The following is a 19118-nucleotide window of genomic DNA, read 5'->3' on the forward strand; positions in this document are numbered from 1 at the left end:
GGGAAGAGTTGAAAATAGAGACCAGCTATTGAATCTTTCATTAGTACTGTCTTGATCGATTTCCATGTGGTCTGTAACATGACTGCCTAAGCTATTGCCTTTATCCCAGCGCAACAGCAGAGACCTGTCAAGGTGCTCATGCTTGACAGCTGAATGCTTAAGAGTGGAGGAAGTCTTCTCTTTGGGAGGCTTCTGTATGCATCTAATCCTGAGAGATGTGAGCATCTGAGAGTCTTGTTGAAGAAAACAGGAGTTGTGAGTGTGCAGCACTTCTCAGGATTAAGCTCCACATTTGCTTACCTCTGGCTATGGTAGAAGGTGCATCTCTTTAGTTGAGCAACTATGTGAATGTCTGTCTAAATATGGCTATGACTGGGAATTTTTTCTTAGTTAGGTCGGGGGAAGAGGGAGGAGCTCTGTATTAATATAGGTGCTGTAGCACCCAGTTGCAACAGCAATGGGTGTACAAATAATTCCATTTAATGGCATTTGTAATGAGTATTTCATAGACAGGTCGCTGATACGAAGATGAGTCAGTGACTGCAGCTCTAGGCGTCAGAGTTGCAGGGATAGCTCACCAAATGCTCATTAAACTTTTCAGTCCTTGCAAGAAGATTACAGCCGAACACCCACCCCACGACTGCTTAAGGAGATACAGGAGACTAAGAAGCACATCCCTCAGCTGCAAGAGCAGCTGTCCAAAGCCACAGGCTCTACTCAGGTAATGGGAGTGTTGAGAATCTTATCAGTAAACTCCAGCTGGATGTGCTATAGGGAAAGCTGTATGCGTGTGGGAGCAGGGTGTTCCCTACCATGTTCTTGCCAATTTCCACAAGCAGACCTGCACCGCCTACTTTCAGTAGCTGTTTAGATGAAGGCATAAGTGACTTTTTTTTTTAATTTGCAATTAGGCTCACAGAAGTTGATAACTTACAGGTTCTGTATATGGTGAACATTATAGTATTTAATCAGAAGTTGTAACGTACAGTTTCTCTGTGTCCTAGGAGATTGAGAGAGGCTGTGTTTAAAGCAATAAGATCTAATTGTGTGTTAGTGATTTGATCTCTAATTTGTTTCCGTATCTTAAGTAAAAATGAAATGAAATAGTCCATAGGATAATTTTACAGATAATAAGGTTCAAAAAAGAACTAGGTAAGTTCATGGAGGGTAGGTCCATCAGTGGCTATTAACCAGAATGGACAGGGATGGTGTCACTAGCCTCTGTTTGCCAGAAGCTGGGAATGGGCAACAGGGGATGGATTGCTTGATGATTACCTGTTCTGTCCATTTCCTCCAAAGCACCTGGCATTGGCCACTGTTGAAAGACAGGATACTGGGCTAGATGGACCTTTGGTCCAATCCGAGTATGGCGGTTCTTATGTTATGTTCTTATATCCTTACAGTTAAGAATAAATTACTTGAAGCTCTAAAATAGAAGTGTCCTTACTGAAGGGATTTTTTTCCCCCCATTGCCTGTTGACCAGTAGAAGCAAATTTTTCCCCATTGCATTTTGTAAGGCTGTTCATGAGAATCGTGCTCTTGATGTTATTTCTTAGAACTTGGAGTTTTATGGATCAAGCAGATTAGGTCAAATTTTGAACCTGCTAATCATAGTCATAACATCGTAGAAGATGAGGGTTGGAAGAGACCTCGGGAGGTCATCTAGTCCAACCTCCTGCTCAAAGCAGGATCAATCCCCAACTAAATCATCCCAGCCAGGGATTTGTCATCATAAGTGTTCTACTCAAACACCTCAGTGCCCTGCTTCGGGCAGTTTCTTAATATATTTTCTCTTTCTTAGGATGGAGTTTTGTCCTCCAGATCTGTGACAGAGTCACTGCAGATCAGTGAAGTAGACGCTGAGAGTGGGGATGGGCTGAGCAAAATAGACTACAGCAGTGGTGACGGCTCCCGGCCGAACAGTGACATTGCTGATGTGAGTATAGGGTAGCTCTGAAGCTCCACCTTTGTCCCTTTGTGTTTGTTTTTCCCATAATAGGTTTTAGGTTAATAGCTCTGTCCTCCATGTGTTATGCATATGTTCGTGCTCTCTCACGCACACAGTACTAGGACAGTGCTTTGAGGGATGTACCAAAGACACTGCTGTGAGGAAGCTTGCAGTGCTAGTCTTCCCTGAGACACTGGGAAAGGAAAATATCATGTTTTTCAGGGTTGGGTTTTCCTGGCACATTCCCTGTTACCAGGCTGAGAAAGATGAATGCCAGTGTCTTACAGCAATGAGACAAACTACAGTATCTGGAAGAACACGTTAATGTTCCACATGTGGTTAGAATGACTCAGACAGAGTCACAGGGCAAGTTGCCATGAGTGTGAGGAAAAGCATCACTCCTACCAGATACACATCAGTCATTAACCAGTAGTTAGAGCCTTTTCTTTTATTAAGCCATCAGCTAAATATCTAGGTACTAATAAGATCCCATCGGTATAGTGTTTTAGCACCTAACCTTTAATTAATGCGTTGTCTGGTTAGTACCGGGGAATTGGGACTGGGGCTGTTATAGAACTTATGGGTCAGTTTTCTGAGCTGCATATTGGAGGTAGAAATTATATCCCCTAGTGGGTTGTGTGAGGTTTGATATCAAACCTCACAAAACTATCTCTCAGAGAAAACTGCTATGCAAAATCAGTAGTTGTAGTCTGTGTTTCCAGATTTGTGTTTATTAACACAACCTCACTGAAATATAAAGTTGAAAGAAGACTTTTATAAAAACTCTAGACAAAAGCTCCGGAAACAATCTTTGCCGAGTTGAAAATTGACTTATGGAGGAGAATGGTGGGCTGTGGGGCTCTCCCACCCTTACAGGGGAGCTGAGCCCAAGAAATGCAAGGCTTTGAAGGGGGTCTGTTTTTGTTAATGACAGCCAGCGGTAGTGACACCCATTATAGTTAAGGTAGCAAATGAGTTTCCATTATCGCCTTCTGTTTTTCACAGGCTTAAAAATCTTCACCTATTAAGTGGAAGGCCGTTGTCATTAAGGGAATTGGGGCATGGGTTTCCTTTTATTTTTCTGGGGATCAGGGAAGAGTGGGAATCGTATTGTTTGATGCTTGAAGAATCTCAGCTGGCCCCTCCTCCCTTTTCTTCTTGATTATTAGCGATGATGTAGGAGTCTAGCTGGGTGGGGCTTCTACTTGTAGTTGGAAATTAAAGGAGCGGGCCAGAAAACGATCAAGAGTGTCCGTTTGCTCCCTCTCATTTTTATGCAATATAATAGTGGTTTTCAACCTGTGGTGCACGGACCCCTGGGGATCTGCAGACTATGCCTAAGATTTCCAAAGGGGTCCCACTTCCATTTGAAATGTTTGAGGTCCACAAATGAAAAAAGGCTGAAAACCACTGCAATATAACATCAGTGAGAACTGCATTTTAAGGGGACTGTGCAGGGCAAAATTTCCATTTGAGGTAGTAGCCTTTGTAATGAAAGAAATTCTGTCAATATTATTAGCTTAATTTACTCAGTTCCTTTCATGTGTCCTAGAAACATATTAAGTTACTGGTTTTAGATAGTGTGCGTATGGGTGTCTATTTAGGGTTTAACTTTAGCTGCCAGAAATAGTCAAGAACTTGGCAATCCATTGAATGTGAACCATGTGAAATTTGTCTTTTAATCAAGAACTTACTCTACAGAACTTATTTTTCTGGGCCTTGCTGATGCTCACCAGAATTTCCCTTCCTTCCTTCTTAGAGTCCCCGGAGTGGCCTGAAGGAACGGATTTCCCTGGAGGAGAGTCCAGAGAAGAGTGAGATTCAAGATACTGTGAGTCCAAAACACAGTGTGACCATAGCTGCTGCTTCTGTAATGAGTCCATTAAAATCCTTTTTCCTTGTGGTCTAAATTGAACATAAATTGACTTTTTCCCTTACAAAATAAAATGCAATTTAAGAATCATGCAGCAAACTTTAATTGGCAAAATGTTTATGGAGCTTAAAAGTGGGTCTGTTAAAGGATCAGAAGTATATAATCTGCTGTAAAACAGCTGTCTGTCAAATGCCGGGAGCTGTCACCTGTGTCTGTGTTCTGTCAGCCCCACCCTAAATGGAGGAAGGCTTTCTTGCCTTGGGACACTCAATCACTGTGTGACTGGGACTATCAAGGATGTCATTGTGAATGGGGAGAAGAGAAAGTTTGGTCAGCAGTAGTTATTGGTTATTCGAATGAATAATTTTCCCGAGGAAAAATTCTAAAGATTATGCCTCTCTCACCCGTTAGGCCTCAATTGGTTCCCAAATTGTGGTGCATGCACCACTGGCGGTCTGTAGGCTTGATACTCCTTCAGTTCACAATAGTTTAAGCGGGTGATATATGATCCGATGTAGTTTGGGAACTGCTGCGAGTCAGATGCCTTCATTTGCAGAAAGAAGTTGCTAGGCATATACCACCTCACAGCATGCCTCGTTGGAGGCATTCTCACTTATATGGGTGACATTCAGAGAATACAAAAACAGGCCAGGCACTGTGGGTTTGAAACCTGTTAACTGTGGCTTTTCTGAGCATTCTTATCTTAAAAGGGGAAGATGCTAATATCACAAATCAGGAACCTGCATTTCCCCCTTGTGGTCCAGCAAGGGCATCCACTGTAGGCTTCAGGCTCCTCAGCTGACAGCTCTCTTGCATGGGGCGTGAGGGAAAGATTTGCACCCTTCTCCCTCATGACTAGGGTATTTCCAGACTGCACAGCTCCCTGCTAATGCTTTGAGCTCCCCAGCAAAGTCAGGCTCCCTAAGCTGGCCTGCTTGTCTTTTCTCCCCACAGACAGTAAACCGTATAATTGCCATAGTTAAGATACCACACAGCACTTTATAAACAAGCACATTTATTCTTAAGGTAAATGCATTACAGAAAAATTATAAACAATAAAAGAACCTATATGCATGCTAATCAGCTTCCCAGAGATTGCACCCTGACTGCAAGGGCTCCGACCAGTGAAAGGTCCTTCAGACTCCACCCCAGGGGTTTTCTGTGGTCACAAGTTCATCACAGCTTCAGCTCAGAACAAGGGCTTTAGTTCTTCTGGTGCCTCAGTGGGCCAAAGTCCTTTCAATCCTTCCCTTAGGATTGGGGCCCTCCTTGGACCGGGGTCCTGTCCATTCGCTGCATCAGAAAGAAGGCCTGGGTCAGTTTTAAACTCATCTGTTTTGGGCTAAAGACCAGACTGAGTTTCAAAAGAGTGACTGGTTAAAAATGAAACTGTCATCTCCTTATAGGCAGTTGCCAAAGAGAAACCTTCCCTGAGACATTAACTGCTCTCTGCATTTTTTTTTTCTTTCAACACCCTAGGATTCTCAATCCAGTGTTGGGAGTCCCTCCTCCCGCATGGCACCTCAGATCATCGGAGCAGAGGATGACGACTTTGACACTGAACAGGAGCAGGTGGGTATTGCTCTTCTCTGTCACAAAGACATTTCTTTGGGATTGGACACAGCTGCATCTAAACGTTTTCCTTATGCCTCAGTTGTGACCACATCATGCCATATTGTTAGCAGACGTTCTTGTCTAGTAAATTAAAAAAAAGAAAAGAGGATTCATTGTTACTGGCCCTAACTAATGGCAAATGGCACTTTCAGAGTCCACGCTAAAATAGTCTCAAGTATCAGAGGGGTAGCCGTGTTAGTCTGGAGCTGTAAAAGCAACAAAGAATCCTGTGGCACCTTATAGACTAACAGACGTTTTGCAGCATGAGCTTTCGTGGGTGAATACCCACTTCTTTGGATGCAAGAGATCCGCTAAAATAGTCTGTGATTCTTTGTTACCCTGTCTTTTCCCCATAACTTTAACCTCACCAGAAATTAATCTGCTTTATTGTATTTGTAAGTGGTAGTGTTGCTACAGCAGTGATCTTTTCTAATACCTTTGTACTGAAGGATTTTAATAGTAATTTGCTCTTGATTCTGTTCCATTGTGTCTTGTGTGGAAGTGTTTCCAAGTACTAAACTATATGGAAAAGACCAGGAAGTGGGCTGATGCTGAGCTCTTCCTGAAGGGCTAGAATGGCAGTCCATGAGTCGTGGAGTTAGGCTGGTTCTGCTCTGTTGCTTACCAAAGAAAGGAGAAGCCATTTGGCTGGGATGAAGCCTTCCAGGTTTCTCACAGGCCTTTGTGTGCAGTTGAAGTGGACTGTCTGTGTCTTTACAGATCAATGGGCAATGCAGCTGTTTTCAGAACATAGAGCTGCTGAAATCTCGCCCGGCTCACCTGGCTGTGTTCCTGCATCATGTGGTGTCTCAGTTTGACCCAGCAACACTGGTAAGATGTTGCTCTGGAATGGTTCTGCTGGGACAGGTTAATGGGGTGGGTCTGGAGTCACCTCTCTCTTAAGCAACATAATCCTGGATAGTGCAGCTGCTTTGGCAGTGAGAAAAATGAAGCTCTCTTCGTGTGAGGGTTCACTTCTCATGCATGCGTCGGGCTTTTGAGTAAATGAAGGGAAATGTCAGATAAATAAAATGGCCTCTAAAAGTATTGATTCATCTCTTCAGCACAGCCATGTTGCAAGTTCTTGGCCAATAACGAGTTTTGAGAGGCTTATCTCCTCTAAACATTTGGGAGGAAATTCACGGGTAGAATTTGGAGAGTTCTCACTCTCTCTCTTTCCTCCAGCTCTGCTATCTTTACACGGACTTGTACAAACAGACCAACTCCAAAGAGACTCGTCGTGTCTTCCTGGAGTTTAACCAGTTCTTCCTGGACCGAGCTGCGGTAGGTTCCAAGACAGGTGTGCCCTTTTGTCTCCCCCTGCAACTGCACTCGAACTGATTTTTACCTTACTCATCCTGATGTGCTGAAGAGCTCTTAGAAATGCTCCAGGTACTGTGGGACCTTCATTCGTATCCAGGCAGGGTAAACCTAGCCTTCAGTTTTCTGGGGTAAAATCTGTTGTCTGTTGGGTGTCTTAGATACCAGAATACTGTCTGTGTCTTCATGAAAGATCCCATGATCCGTTTCATAAGAGTAGGCCAGAACTCTCCTTGGTCCCCACTCTGTGCACATATTGTAAGGTATTCTGCACTCCAATTATTTGGTGCTTTCAAACCTAGAGGTGCTGCATTTCTGTGTGTGTGTGTGTGTGTAACTGGGGCTTCACAATGAAAAGCACTACAGAAATGTACTGTGCACGTGCAGTTTGTTGCTATGGATTAAAGCTGATAAAACCTTCTCTCCAGTGCGTCAAACTTCTGGGGGTTTACATAGTGTTTCATCTATTGCTCGCAACCATTATACATTATATACGGCTTCCCTATTCTTTTATCATTTGTGGTCTATCAGGTTGAGATTTACTTCTGCTGAGTTTAAAATGTATGATTATTTATAGTTGAGTAAACTGAAATGACTCAATGGCTGAATTGACTGTTCTGTCATAGCATTGCCACCAATGCTCAGAAATTTGAAAACTGAAAGCTTTTTTCAAATGTAATTTAAAAAAAAAAAAAAGGTTACTCCTGGTTTTCTTACCTTCCCCACCGCCCCCAAAGCTGTACACAGGCAGAGGCGCTTCTTCCATCTGTCTCCCGTAACTACTGTAGTTCCTTGTTAAAATCTTAGCACTGAATGTAAGAAAATTAAGCTGGCCACAACCTCAGGACTCTGGAAACCCCCTGATTCGTGAGCAGCATGTTCTTTGATAGGAAGTGGAATGAGTTTGACGTCCAAGATAACCCAGGGCAGTCGTCCGTTGCTGTAGAATTGGATTCTGCCGCTTAAATTGATGTGACAGTTCACAATTCCCACATTAGCATCTGTTTTACAAAGACAAGGAACTTCTATTTTGCCATAATGGATAAGACCCATGGACAGGCTCATCGGATATCCTGCCTGAAGCAGGGGTCTGTATCACATGCCTTGGAGGCAGGTGAAACCACTTCCATGATGCACCTAGTAACAGTGCAATGCTATCTAAAATATCGGCTGTAGGAATTATTTTGGGGGAACTCTATGGCCTGTGTTCACAATGGTCCCTTCTGGCCTTACAGTCTATACGTTCTGAGCAGAGGGAATTGCCTTTGTGACTCCTGGAAGTCCTCAGATTTGATCTGCCTATTGGGAGAGAAGAGCCTGTCACGTATGGTCTCACTCTTACATTTGCTTTCCTTTTTCAGAATCTGAAGGTTCCAGTTCCAGATGAAATATCTATAGATCTAGGTAAGGTCCTTTTATACTGAGTGTCCGTTGGCATCGATCCTACTGTTTGAGACAGTCCTAACGGATCTCTTAAAGAAATCTCTGTGTGTGTATTTAGGTGTGAGTTTGAGACCAAGACAGTTTTGCATGTCAAACTTGGAGAGACAGGTAGATGGTCTTGTTGGTGTTTGATGGGGAAGAACATATACGCTCTAGTATATGGCTAGATGGGAGGCGTGGGCACCTACATCTTGTATTTGTTTAGTGTGATATTGGGTATAGCGAACGCTGTTGGCGCTTAATGCACTTTCACGTGGCAGACAGCAGGAGGTAGAAAGTCACTGCAACGTAGACTGAAGAGCTTATGTGGATGGCTTTCTCCTAATACAGAGTAATACAGTGTTCTAAAGTGAAACCCCGCCTCTTCTTCCTCCCTTCACCTGCAGAAAAAAGAAGGCCAGAACTCATTCCAGAGGAATTGCACCGCCATTATATCCAAACTATGCAAGATAAAGTCTATCCAGATGTCCAGAGGCATCTGGAAGATTTCAGGTATGTAGACTCTTTACTGCCGTTTGTACTGAGCACTAAACTTCATCCCTGCCCAGAGTTAATATTCTGTTAATATTGAGGGAAGTTCAAACTTCCAGGACTTGGTAATTCGTCTTTGGCCTAGATGAATCCTCCATGTTAGCAAGTCACTGTGGGGATGCTCTAGAATTTTGGAGCTCACTTGCTCCTCTGCTGTGTGTGGTCAGAAAATCCCATGGTAATCTGTGATGGCTTGGAAGGACAGCCCTGGGCTCTTCAAATGCCCTCTGTATTGGCACAGACGCTGAGTGCACAGTGCTCAGATCAGACTTCCTCTCTTCCTTGGCCATTATTGCCCATCTCCACCTCCCCTTATATGGGGCACAGCTTATTGTATAGCAGTCTGGCTGCCTCCCTTGACCTCGGAAGAGGCTACAGTTTCATGAAGCCCCTTTGCTCTGTGAAGTGGTATTGGCTCTGCTTTACTGCTTGGGCCAATGATGCACAGAGGAGAAGTGAGTTTCCCAAGGCCACATAACATTTTGGTAGGTGAGGTGGGCCTGGAAGTATCGAGCATTCTGAACGCTGGGAGGCTACTTGTTCACGTCACCCAGGTATGTTATTTCATGTGATTGTTTTCTCTCCTTATTTAGACAGAAGCGTAGCATGGGATTGACGTTGGCCGAAAATGAACTGACCAAGCTGGACGCAGAACGTGTCCGTGACCGGATCACATTGGAGAGAGAGCGGGCGTGTGCGGAGCAGATAATTATCAAAATCGAGGAGGTGTTGTAAGTAGCAGCGTGCGTGAATGTGGGGGTAACATGCAGACTGTCTTCTATACACTCAAGGCTTGATGAGAGCAAAGCAAAGGAGTTGAGAACTGAAAACAACTCAGGGTCGTCACCTTCCCCTCCTCCCTAGTTTGCTTCTGGCAGCTGTTGGATTACCCATCAGTATAATGGAGGCCATCGGAAAATGAATCCAGAGCAAATATCCCCAGATAGTCCATAGTGGAATTAATAAGTATTCCAGGAATAAGCAAATAGCAGCTCCAGGGCTTCCGTTCTTGGCATCTCGAGTGTCAGATCCAGAATTTTTTTTTGAGTTGGCTCAAAGAAACTTGCAGCCGCATAATTGATTTTTAGAAGAGGAGCTGGCTTCTCCCTATGGAGTTTGGCTGGGATTTGTTGGGATTCAAGGAGGAGGCACTATACAAATAGGTGCTGTTGTGCTGGATTGTTTTGACTGTGAGTGTGTTTGTTTGGGATTGGTTTGTATTCTTTAAACTGTCTCTCCCATTTTCAGGATGACTTCTCAGCCTCTGGAAGAGGACAAGAGGTAATGTACCAGTTTTGTGGAGTTTGCATGTGGACTAAGATCACCTCACCTAAGTGCTGTCGCTTGGCTCCGTGTCTGACTTTTGCTGAGCAGGACAACATAGCCCTCTGCTGGCTGTAGCAGCAAACTTCATTTTCTAGATGTGCTCTCCGTCAGAGATCAGTCTGGATGGAGCCCTACTGTATCGGGGCAAGTTTTACTGCAGCTGAGACTTAGCTGCATTGTGGTATTAATAGTATGTTTACTGTTCTAGACCTTCTGAAAACATTTTTCTGGATAATTGTCTAGATGTTACAGAGCAGTGGTTCTCAACCTTTCCAGACTACGGTACACCTTGTAAGAGTCTGATTTGTCTTATGTTGCCTCCAAATTTCACCTCATTTAAAAACTACTTGCCTTCAAAATCGGACATAAAAATACAAAAGTATCACAGCACAGTATTACTGAAAAATTGCTTATGTTCTCATTTTTACCATATATTTATAAAATAGAGCAATTGGAATATAAATATTATACTTAACGTTTTGGTGTAGTTTATAGAGCAGTACAGACAAGTCATTGTTTGTATGAAATTTTAGTTTATACAGACTTCGCTAGAGCTTTTTATGTAGCATGTTGTAAAACTAGGCATATATCTAGATGAGTTGATATACCCTCTGGAAGATGTCTAAGTACACCTAGGGGCACAGGTACCCCTGGTTGAGAACCACTGCTACAGAGGATGAATCAGGGACTATATTTTTGCACCTGCAAGAGGACAGGCTCTATGATGAGCAAGGTGTTTTCTGGTCTCTTGTGACTGAGTCATATCAAAAGGAATTGGTGCCCCAGTACCAGAGAAGGATTTTAACAACTGATTTTCTAACTAACCTCTGTATGCCAATTTCTTAATTAAGAGGCTTTCCAAACTGAGTTTTTACCAGTTTCCCTCTTTCGTTTGTCTTGCAGTTCAACCATGCAGTATGTCATTCTCACCTATATGAAATATTTGGGTGTGAAAGTCAAGGAGCCCCGGAGCCTGGAGCAGAAGCGTGGACGTATTGGTTTCCTGCCAAAGATAAAGGTAAGAGTGGCACGTCCGGAGTCTGTGGCCAACCTTCTCAAACGTGAGTGCTTCAAGTAAGACTCCATACTTATGCACCTAAATATGAGTGGCCATGACTTCCAGTGGTGCTGAGTGTCTGCAGCCTCCATTGACTTCAGTGGGAGCTGGGGCTGCTCCACACTGTAGTGTCAGGTGTCTAAAGATGGATTTAAGAGCCTATGTTTTGACACGTTAGCTTTGTTCCTCTCTCATTTTGCTGCCTGACTCCTGGTCACCCTATTCTCATACTTCGAGTCCTGTAAAAGCTCTGGGTAAGGAAATAACCCGCTCTCTCCTTGAAATCTAAATACTGTTGTGAACTGTTCTGTGCTGACAGACCAGGATAGGGATAGACCAACTAATGTGAATAGGTCTCGAGCATCTTGAACTTGTAGGATTCTGAGGTAGTAGCAGGTATAGCTATAACTGACTCCTGGAGAAATGAGTTCCTCATTTGGTTTTTCTTTGGTTGCGGATTAACCACAGCAAAGTATAAAGAAAGAGAAAGAAGGGGAGGAAAAAGTGAAGAGGAGAGGCTTCCCCAGTATCCTGGGACCACCACGGAGACCGAGTCGCCATGACAGCAGTGCAAGTATGTTGGACTGTGAAATGTGCGTTCTGCTTACTAATTGTCTGTCTGAAAAATCAGTTGGTCTCTGCACCCATCATCACCCTATATCCCAATGAGACTTAAAATCTCCACAATGCACAGAGTACTTCAGATGTCTGCTAAAGAAACCCTCTGAACAACATCCTTGTATCAGAGCTTGAGTAGCCATTCGTTAACTGGAGACCCATTTGGTTTGAGATGTGACTTTTAAAAAAACAAAGCAAGCTAAGGAAATTATTCGTTGAAATCTCTGAGGGTTTTTGGAGACAGGAAGGCCTCCAGCAAATCTGTGTCTGGTCTGTCTCTGTTCAGTTGGCAGGGCCATGGAAATTCAGAAGCAGCGCCATCCAAAGCACTTATCCACGGCCTCTTCAGTTAGTCCAGAGCCGCCAGACTCTGTCAAGATGCGCCAGAGTGGGTCCTCCAGCGATGGCACAGACACGACATGCCCTCCTGCCAATCCTATGTCTCCTTTAGCTATGGGGACCTTTACCTCCCTGGAGGGAAGTAAGGACAGCGAGACAGGTGAGAGGATGCTGGAGTGGGGAGGGTTCAAGGCGGTATTGCGGACAGGATGTGCAAATTGCCATCCCATTTTAAGAGCATGTTACTAACATTGAGGCCCTTAGACACTGACTCTTCATGTTCAGTAATCTGTGCTGAGTTATGTCACTGGGTTCTTGAATGTGGCTTCCAAATTCTTTATTGTTTGACCATCCTGAGGAAGAAATAGCCTTAACTTCAGTGCTCAAGTACTCAGCCCTACAAAAACAGATGAATGCAATGTTAAATGCTTCTCTGTTAAGGCTTCTTTCTTTCTAAGATCAGGAATTGTTGTTGGGGTTGATTTTTTTGGGGGGGTGGGGGAAGTCTCCCCTCAGCCTCCAAGAGAGCTCTGAAAACTAGTTTTGTGTTTTGATCTCTCCTGGAAACCCTTGACAGTTTTCTTTTCAGGCCCCAAGCAGTCTGGAGATGCTCCGCCTCCTAGTGACTCTCTGGATGGCGCACCCCGCACACCTAACACCATCTTTGATTTCCCGTCCCCTCCACTGGACCAACTGCAAGAGGAGGAAGGAGAACTTGATAGGTATTTATGGGTGCAGGTTATTTGGCGCTGGGAAGGGCATAGCAAAGAGAATGAAAGCAGTTATATTGGGTCTGTAGAACAACATTGGCAGCATGGCCTATTTTGAACATGATTCCGGGTGCGGTGGGGAGAGAAGGGGAGAGAGAGTAGAGACACTGCCCCAAGAGACTTTAGTTTCCTCCCACTATAATTGTACTAGAAGTCTCTCTCTCTCCCTCCCCTCCCCTCCCCAGCATCAGGGCTAGAATGTCAAGTTTGGCTAGAGACACAAACCAACCCTTAAGATTTCACTCTGGAGCTCTGCTGACTGGAATGAAATCCCATTACTCAAGATAATCTTGTAATGTGTTGTGTTTTTGTTGTTTAGATTAGCTGACTTGGGAACACCAAAACCTTTCCGAAAGTGAGTATGGCTGTGAACTAGTTGGAACTAAAGACGTTACTTTATAGTAATACCTGATGCAGCACTTTAGAAAGGAGGTCAGCATAGTTATCCCCATTTCCCACAGATTGGAGACTGAAGTATGGAGAAATGAAGTGACTTGACCAGGTGCACTTAGCAGGCCAGTGGCAGACCTGGGATTTGAACCCAGGTCTCCTGAATGCCACTCAAGTGTGCTGTCCACCAGGCCACACTCTTATAAAGTAGAACTCAGTGATATTTGTAATCTGTCCCTGTTCAAAATAGTTTCAATGACAGTCTTAGATAATAGTACTGGGTAATGGGGTTATTAATACCCACGTATTAACGCTTTGTGATGTCTGGATGAAAAGCACAAATTATTATTACTACTGCTTATAATGGTTGGATTGGGAGTCAGGAACACTTGGTTCTGTTCCTATGGGTATGTCTACACTGGCAAGTTCCTGTGCCACAAGTTACACCACTTTTATTAAAACGCTGTAATTTAAAATGCTGTTGCCTGTCCACACTGTGCTGCTTGTGACGCTGGAGCGCATCCACATTAGCAGCTCTTGCAACGGCAAAGAAAGCAGTGCATTGTGGTAGCCATCCCACTGTGCAACTGGCCGCCAGGTGCTTTGGGAAGGGTTTGCAATGCCCCATGGGGCAAGTACAGCATCACACGATGCAGATTTCCCAATCCCATTGTTCCATGGGCATCCTACTACCAGGGCCAGCTCCAGGCACCAGACAAGGAAGCACATGCCTGGGGCGGCTCATTGTAAGGGGTGGCATTCTGGCCAATCTTGGGGTGGCATATTCCACGCGCCTCCCCCCCCCCCCCTTTTTTTTTTTTGCGCTTTGGCACTCCAACTGCATTTTTTGGGTTTGTTTTATTTGCTTGGGGCGGCAAAAAAGCTAGAGCTGGCCCTGCCTACTACATTGCCAGCTGCTTTTCAACTGCAGTGTGTAGGGGAAAGTGTGTGACAAGGAGGGTGGGGGTGTATGGAGGGCGGGGGGGAGACTGTTTTGTGGGACAGTTTGTCAGCATGCTGTCTTGTAAGTTCAGACAGTGGCAGGAAGCAACCAGTCCTGAGGCAGGGGAGGGGGAAACCCCAACATCAACCCCCATCTCTCTCTCTGTACACACACACACCCCCCTCTGTGCTCAACAGCATGAGCATTCCACATTGAAAGGGGAGGGGTGCATGTCTCCAGGGCAGCCAAGTTTAAAAACAATGAACAGAGCGGTCACTTGAGGCATTATGGGACAGCTCTGGAGGCAAACTACAGCACAGAAAGCAACCAAGTGTCTACACTGGCCATAGAGCACTGGAGCCTGGGCACAAATAGCCTTATGATTCTCGTCGAGGGGGATTTTTTTTTTTTTGCTGGGCTGCAGCTGGGAAGTTTGTGCACAAAGTGGCTTGGCAGCATGTACATGTCTGCAGTTTGAGCGCAAAAAGCGGCTTTACTGTGCAGAAACTTGCCAGTGTAAGCAAGCCCTAAATTTTTTGGGGAGTATCTGCAGATGGAGAGAAGAGAATATTCCCCCCCACCTCCCCCCTTCTGCGGTCTTACTATGTGACCTTGGGCAAATGACTTGACCTCTGTGTAGCCATGTCATAAAATGGGGATTATAATACTCAGTGCAGAGGGTGTTGTAAGAGTGAATGCTAAGCCTTAGCTCTTTTACAGAGACCTTTATCTAAGTACCAAACTGCATCTGTAACCAGAAGGCTTCTGGCAGCTTCCCTGAGTATTTTTTAACATTTTACAAGTCTCTCCCTCCCCCCCCCCCCTTCTGCCTCCACTTTGCCATGTTCTTTCCTGTGTTGGTGCTTGAATCAGAAGGCATCTGACTGGCGTGTTCTCTCTCTTCAGGATGGACAGTGTGGGCTTTGGGGATATTCAGAGTGAGGATGAGCTGTTTGATTTTGACACTGAGACTGATCCTCCCAACTGGCAGCAGCTGGTGAGCCAAGAGGTGCTGCTGGGGCTGAAACCCTACGAAATCAAACGCCAGGAAGTGATTAATGGTGAGTTTGTGTTTCTCTTTGCTGACCCACCAGCTCCTGGAACCTACAATTTCTCAAAACTTAAAATGAGCACTTTCTTCATCTGAATGGCTCACAGTTCGGAACAAGCTGTAGTTTCTGGCCTGCAAACTGCAAGCATGTGCAAGCTGCTGGTATAGAGTTTATATATCAGTAGGTAACATGCAGAGATGCTAGACTGGCAGGAACAAGCAATTTTAGATGGCAAAACAAGGACCACCTTACAGCATGCTTGAAGGAATAAAGAGGCAGGGAGGACTATATACCACTTGCTGGAAAAAGCAGGATCGAAGGGAATGGCTCATATCCCAGCATGCTCATGGAGACTTCACCTTGATCTCAAATCGTACAAGTCTACAGAGTTGTGTGTGTGACTGAGTAAGCTGATAAGTGTTACAATTTACCCCAAGTAAATGGTTAATTCAGTAACAAGTTTGCTTCCCTGCACATTCCTGTATCTAGGGTAACAGAGCATGGTTTCTGATTTCTTAGTACAACAGAATCTGGGCCAGCAAGGAGAGCGCAGATGGGGGAGAGATTTTCGCAGATTCAGTTTCCTTACCCCAGAGTTAATACGTGCTCTCTAAACTGCTTAATTTATTAAGTAACTCAGTTGCTGGAAGATTCTGGCTTCCCACTATGGACCATGTTGGAATCCACAGACTGTTACTGCGTTAAATGAGTAATAATCCCATATTTCTTTTCCTCCTCTTCAGAGCTGTTCTACACTGAGCGAGCTCATGTCCGCACACTGAAGGTTCTGCATCAGGTCTTCTACCAGCGTGTACTCCGTGAAGGCATCCTGACCCCCTCTGACCTGCGCAAAATCTTTTCAAACCTGGAGGATATCCTTCTGCTCCACAGTAAGGGCAGATGAGGCACCTTTCAGCTCTGCTAGCCTCACGACAGCAGTGATGGATGCACACATCTGAGATATACATGCTTGCTGATGCAAGTATGCATAAGTATATCCGCAAACAGTGAGCATCCGCACACAGCACTTGAATTACATGCACGCAATCATTTCACACTTGGTTTACAAGCATACCTGTTGCCAAGGTGCCAGATACACTCTTGTTCTCATCCACATCCCCAAGCTGTCTTGAGGTGATATACACCCCCTTTTTCATAAACAGAGCAATACGGAGATGAATACTCGTAGGCACGTGTGAAAAAGCTAACCAGACAGGTGCTGCCCAGGAGGATAATAGGAAGAGGGCTACTAAAGGGAGCAATATGCATTTGGATGCTGATGCTTCTGAAAAGCAGTGTTTCCTAGTGGTTAAAGCAAGGGACTGTTTAGGATTCCAGCTGTATCACTGTGATATTTTTTTTTGGGCAAGCCACTTGCTGTAACCTTACTGTGTCTGTTTCCCCGCATTTTAAAAGTAGAATAGCATTAACCCTCTCCTTGTGAAGTAGACAAAGTAATGTTGGAAAAGTTCTTGAAGTGGTTATTTATTGTTCATTCTTATTAATGATTCCTGTTTCTCAATATTAGCCTACCATCTAGCACTTCTCTGTTTCACTTTAATTTGCTGGGTGATTATTGCAAATCCAGTCTCCTTTTTGGTTTGTATGCATTTTGAAATAAATGACCAATTTAGACCGTATTAATTATCCCTTCTTTTGCCTTTTTTCCCCCCTCCAGCTGGTTTGAATGATCAGATGAAAGCTGTCCGTAAACGGAATGAGACCTCTGTTATTGATCAGATTGGGGAAGACTTGCTAACCTGGGTAAAATGCAATTTTTTCTCCCTGTTCAGAAATGTAAATATTCCTGAAAGTGAGAGTCCAATAACCATAGTAAACAAAGCCCCAGAGAAACCAGTGTAATTCGCACCCACTAAGAACGTAATATCTGAAATTGGTAATTTCTGTGGAGCTGATATGGAGGTGGGGACGCAGGACTGTGAGAAGGTGAAGGGAGCTCAACATGGAATTTGCTGAGTGCTTTATCTAGTGGAGTGCTTTTATTCTGTTAAAGATAAATACGTGAGTCATTTCGTTAAAGGTGACCTCTTTAGAGGAGAAAACTTGTCTGCCTTTTTGCTTCTTTATGATGTGTGAAGGACAGAAAGGAGGGGTGGGTGTGTGAGAGAGAGAAGATGAATGGCTTTTGCTGGGTGGTTGGGTTACTCAATATTTCCAAGGTAAAAATATAAGAATATAAAGTATTGTATTCCCTGTGTTTCTGCTGGAGGTTTCATAAAACTACTAGAGAATTGGAGTGGGAGTTTTCTCACACCCAAGTGGAAGGAATTGGGAGTGTTTTGAGTCCTTCAAAAAATGCTTGTATCCTGAGGGTCAAACTTTCTGTTGCTGTCTTGTGAAACCTATTTAATTTAGAGTTTCCAAGTTTGGCTAAAACTCCTTCCGTTTTCAATTGTTCAGTTTTCAGTCTCTTGTGATGTGTTCATCCCACCAGTTCTCCCTTCCTCTAGCCAAAAGAAGGCAACATAGACCTGTTATTTCGGATGGAGGGAAGCCCCAAACCTTTTGGGTCTCCTCTGTATATTGTAAAGAAGCAAAAAATTGCACACACGTTCCTTTCCTTTGCAGGTCACCTTTTAAATTGTGTGGATGGAAGGCTTGGGATGTCAGCAGGCTGGGCATTGTTCACCACACCAATGCAGTCCCTTGGGATTTTTCAGCTGAATGGTCAAACCAAAAAGCAGGACTCCATTCCAAGTAGTAGGCATTTTCAGGGAATCTGAGGCCTTTTCTACACTGCAACTTTCTTGCTCAGGGTGTGAAAAAACACCTGAGTGCTGCAAGTTTCAGCGCTGTAAAGCAGCAGTGTGGACAGTGCACTGGCAGTGTGGACAGTGCACCGGCACTGGTAGCTACTCCCCTCGTGGGGTGAGGTGTTTTTTTACAGTGCTGAGAAAGCGCTCTCTGAGCGCTGGTGCTGCAACTACACAGCCAAGTTAAAGCAGTGCTGCGACAGCGCTTTAATATTGCTAGTGAAGACATACCCTTGGGCTGTCTCAAGGATGGGTGCCAAGGAGAGCAGATACAGGGGTTTGTAGCACAGTCTCTTGCAGTCATCAGCCCTGCTCCATATTTTTTTGATTTATTTTCCAACTCCACCTGCCATCTCGCTGCAGAAGTTTGGGGCAGGCAACAAGATCACATGTTGAATCCTGGGAGTTTGTAGTGGTTGGCCCAAGCACCCGGTTTCACAGGCAACCCTGGACTTGCATGTACAGGCCAATGGCAAAGTAAAATAGGCCCAATTCATCCCTCATTATTTAAATCGGTGTAGTTGTACCTGCTTACACCACGGCTGATTTTTGACTCAATGGCTTGATGGACAAAGCAATGGCATTCTGTCCTCTTCTGAGTCAGGAGTGACCTCCGTGCCTTGCACTACTTCCTGCCTTTGGTATTGAAGGAAAGACCGTGATTGTGAAAAGTGGGTTGTGTAAAAGCAGGCCTAACGGGAGATCATCTCAGCTGCAAAGGGTTCCTCGGCGGGTTGGGGTGAAGAAGCCTTAAAGGCAGTCTGTATCAGTTTGAGACAAGGCGGTGTAAACATGGCTATTTTGGGGGTCTGGGCAGCTTCTTTGCTTTCTGAGAGCAATTGCAACATGTGCCAGAGCTCACGCTGGCACGTGCCCAGTTTGTCTCTGTCTAAATTTGGCTTCCTGGGTTTCTTGGCACAGTTCAGTGGAGCAGGAGAGGAGAACCTGAAACAAGCAACTGCCACCTTTTGTAGTAACCAGCCTTTTGCTCTAGAGGTGATCAAATCACGGCAGAAGAAAGACTCTCGCTTCCAAACCTTTGTGCAGGTGAGTTTCACTCAAAATTGGAACTGGTCCCAAGTTTGGATGATGGTCAGTGAAGGATAAGCGGGGGCTGTA

The 19118-nt window shown here is 44.6% G+C and overlaps 1 protein-coding gene across 7 annotated transcripts in view; it reads left to right on the top strand.

Moving 5' to 3' along the window:
* Positions 1-19118, top strand: part of ARHGEF12 (Rho guanine nucleotide exchange factor 12) — a 107782-nt gene that overhangs the window by 54867 nt on the left and 33797 nt on the right. For 5 of the 7 annotated variants that reach the window (XM_039496361.1, XM_039496365.1, XM_039496359.1 and 2 more), the window contains 19 exons: positions 602-721; positions 1803-1937; positions 3709-3780; positions 5302-5394; positions 6157-6267; positions 6622-6720; positions 8118-8160; positions 8586-8691; positions 9324-9461; positions 9979-10011; positions 10960-11074; positions 11582-11687; positions 12018-12230; positions 12648-12792; positions 13160-13195; positions 15080-15234; positions 15969-16115; positions 16904-16989; positions 18921-19046. In XM_039496361.1, the coding sequence (XP_039352295.1) occupies positions 602-721; positions 1803-1937; positions 3709-3780; positions 5302-5394; positions 6157-6267; positions 6622-6720; positions 8118-8160; positions 8586-8691; positions 9324-9461; positions 9979-10011; positions 10960-11074; positions 11582-11687; positions 12018-12230; positions 12648-12792; positions 13160-13195; positions 15080-15234; positions 15969-16115; positions 16904-16989; positions 18921-19046 (2079 nt within the window). The remainder of the gene's footprint in view (positions 1-601; positions 722-1802; positions 1938-3708; positions 3781-5301; positions 5395-6156; positions 6268-6621; positions 6721-8117; positions 8161-8585; positions 8692-9323; positions 9462-9978; positions 10012-10959; positions 11075-11581; positions 11688-12017; positions 12231-12647; positions 12793-13159; positions 13196-15079; positions 15235-15968; positions 16116-16903; positions 16990-18920; positions 19047-19118) is intronic. The other 2 variants (XM_039496360.1, XM_039496364.1) reach the window with 1 other exon arrangement.

The sequence above is a fragment of the Mauremys reevesii genome, linkage group 12 (assembly GCF_016161935.1).
Source record: "Mauremys reevesii isolate NIE-2019 linkage group 12, ASM1616193v1, whole genome shotgun sequence".
NCBI classification, from domain to species: Eukaryota; Metazoa; Chordata; order Testudines; family Geoemydidae; genus Mauremys; species Mauremys reevesii.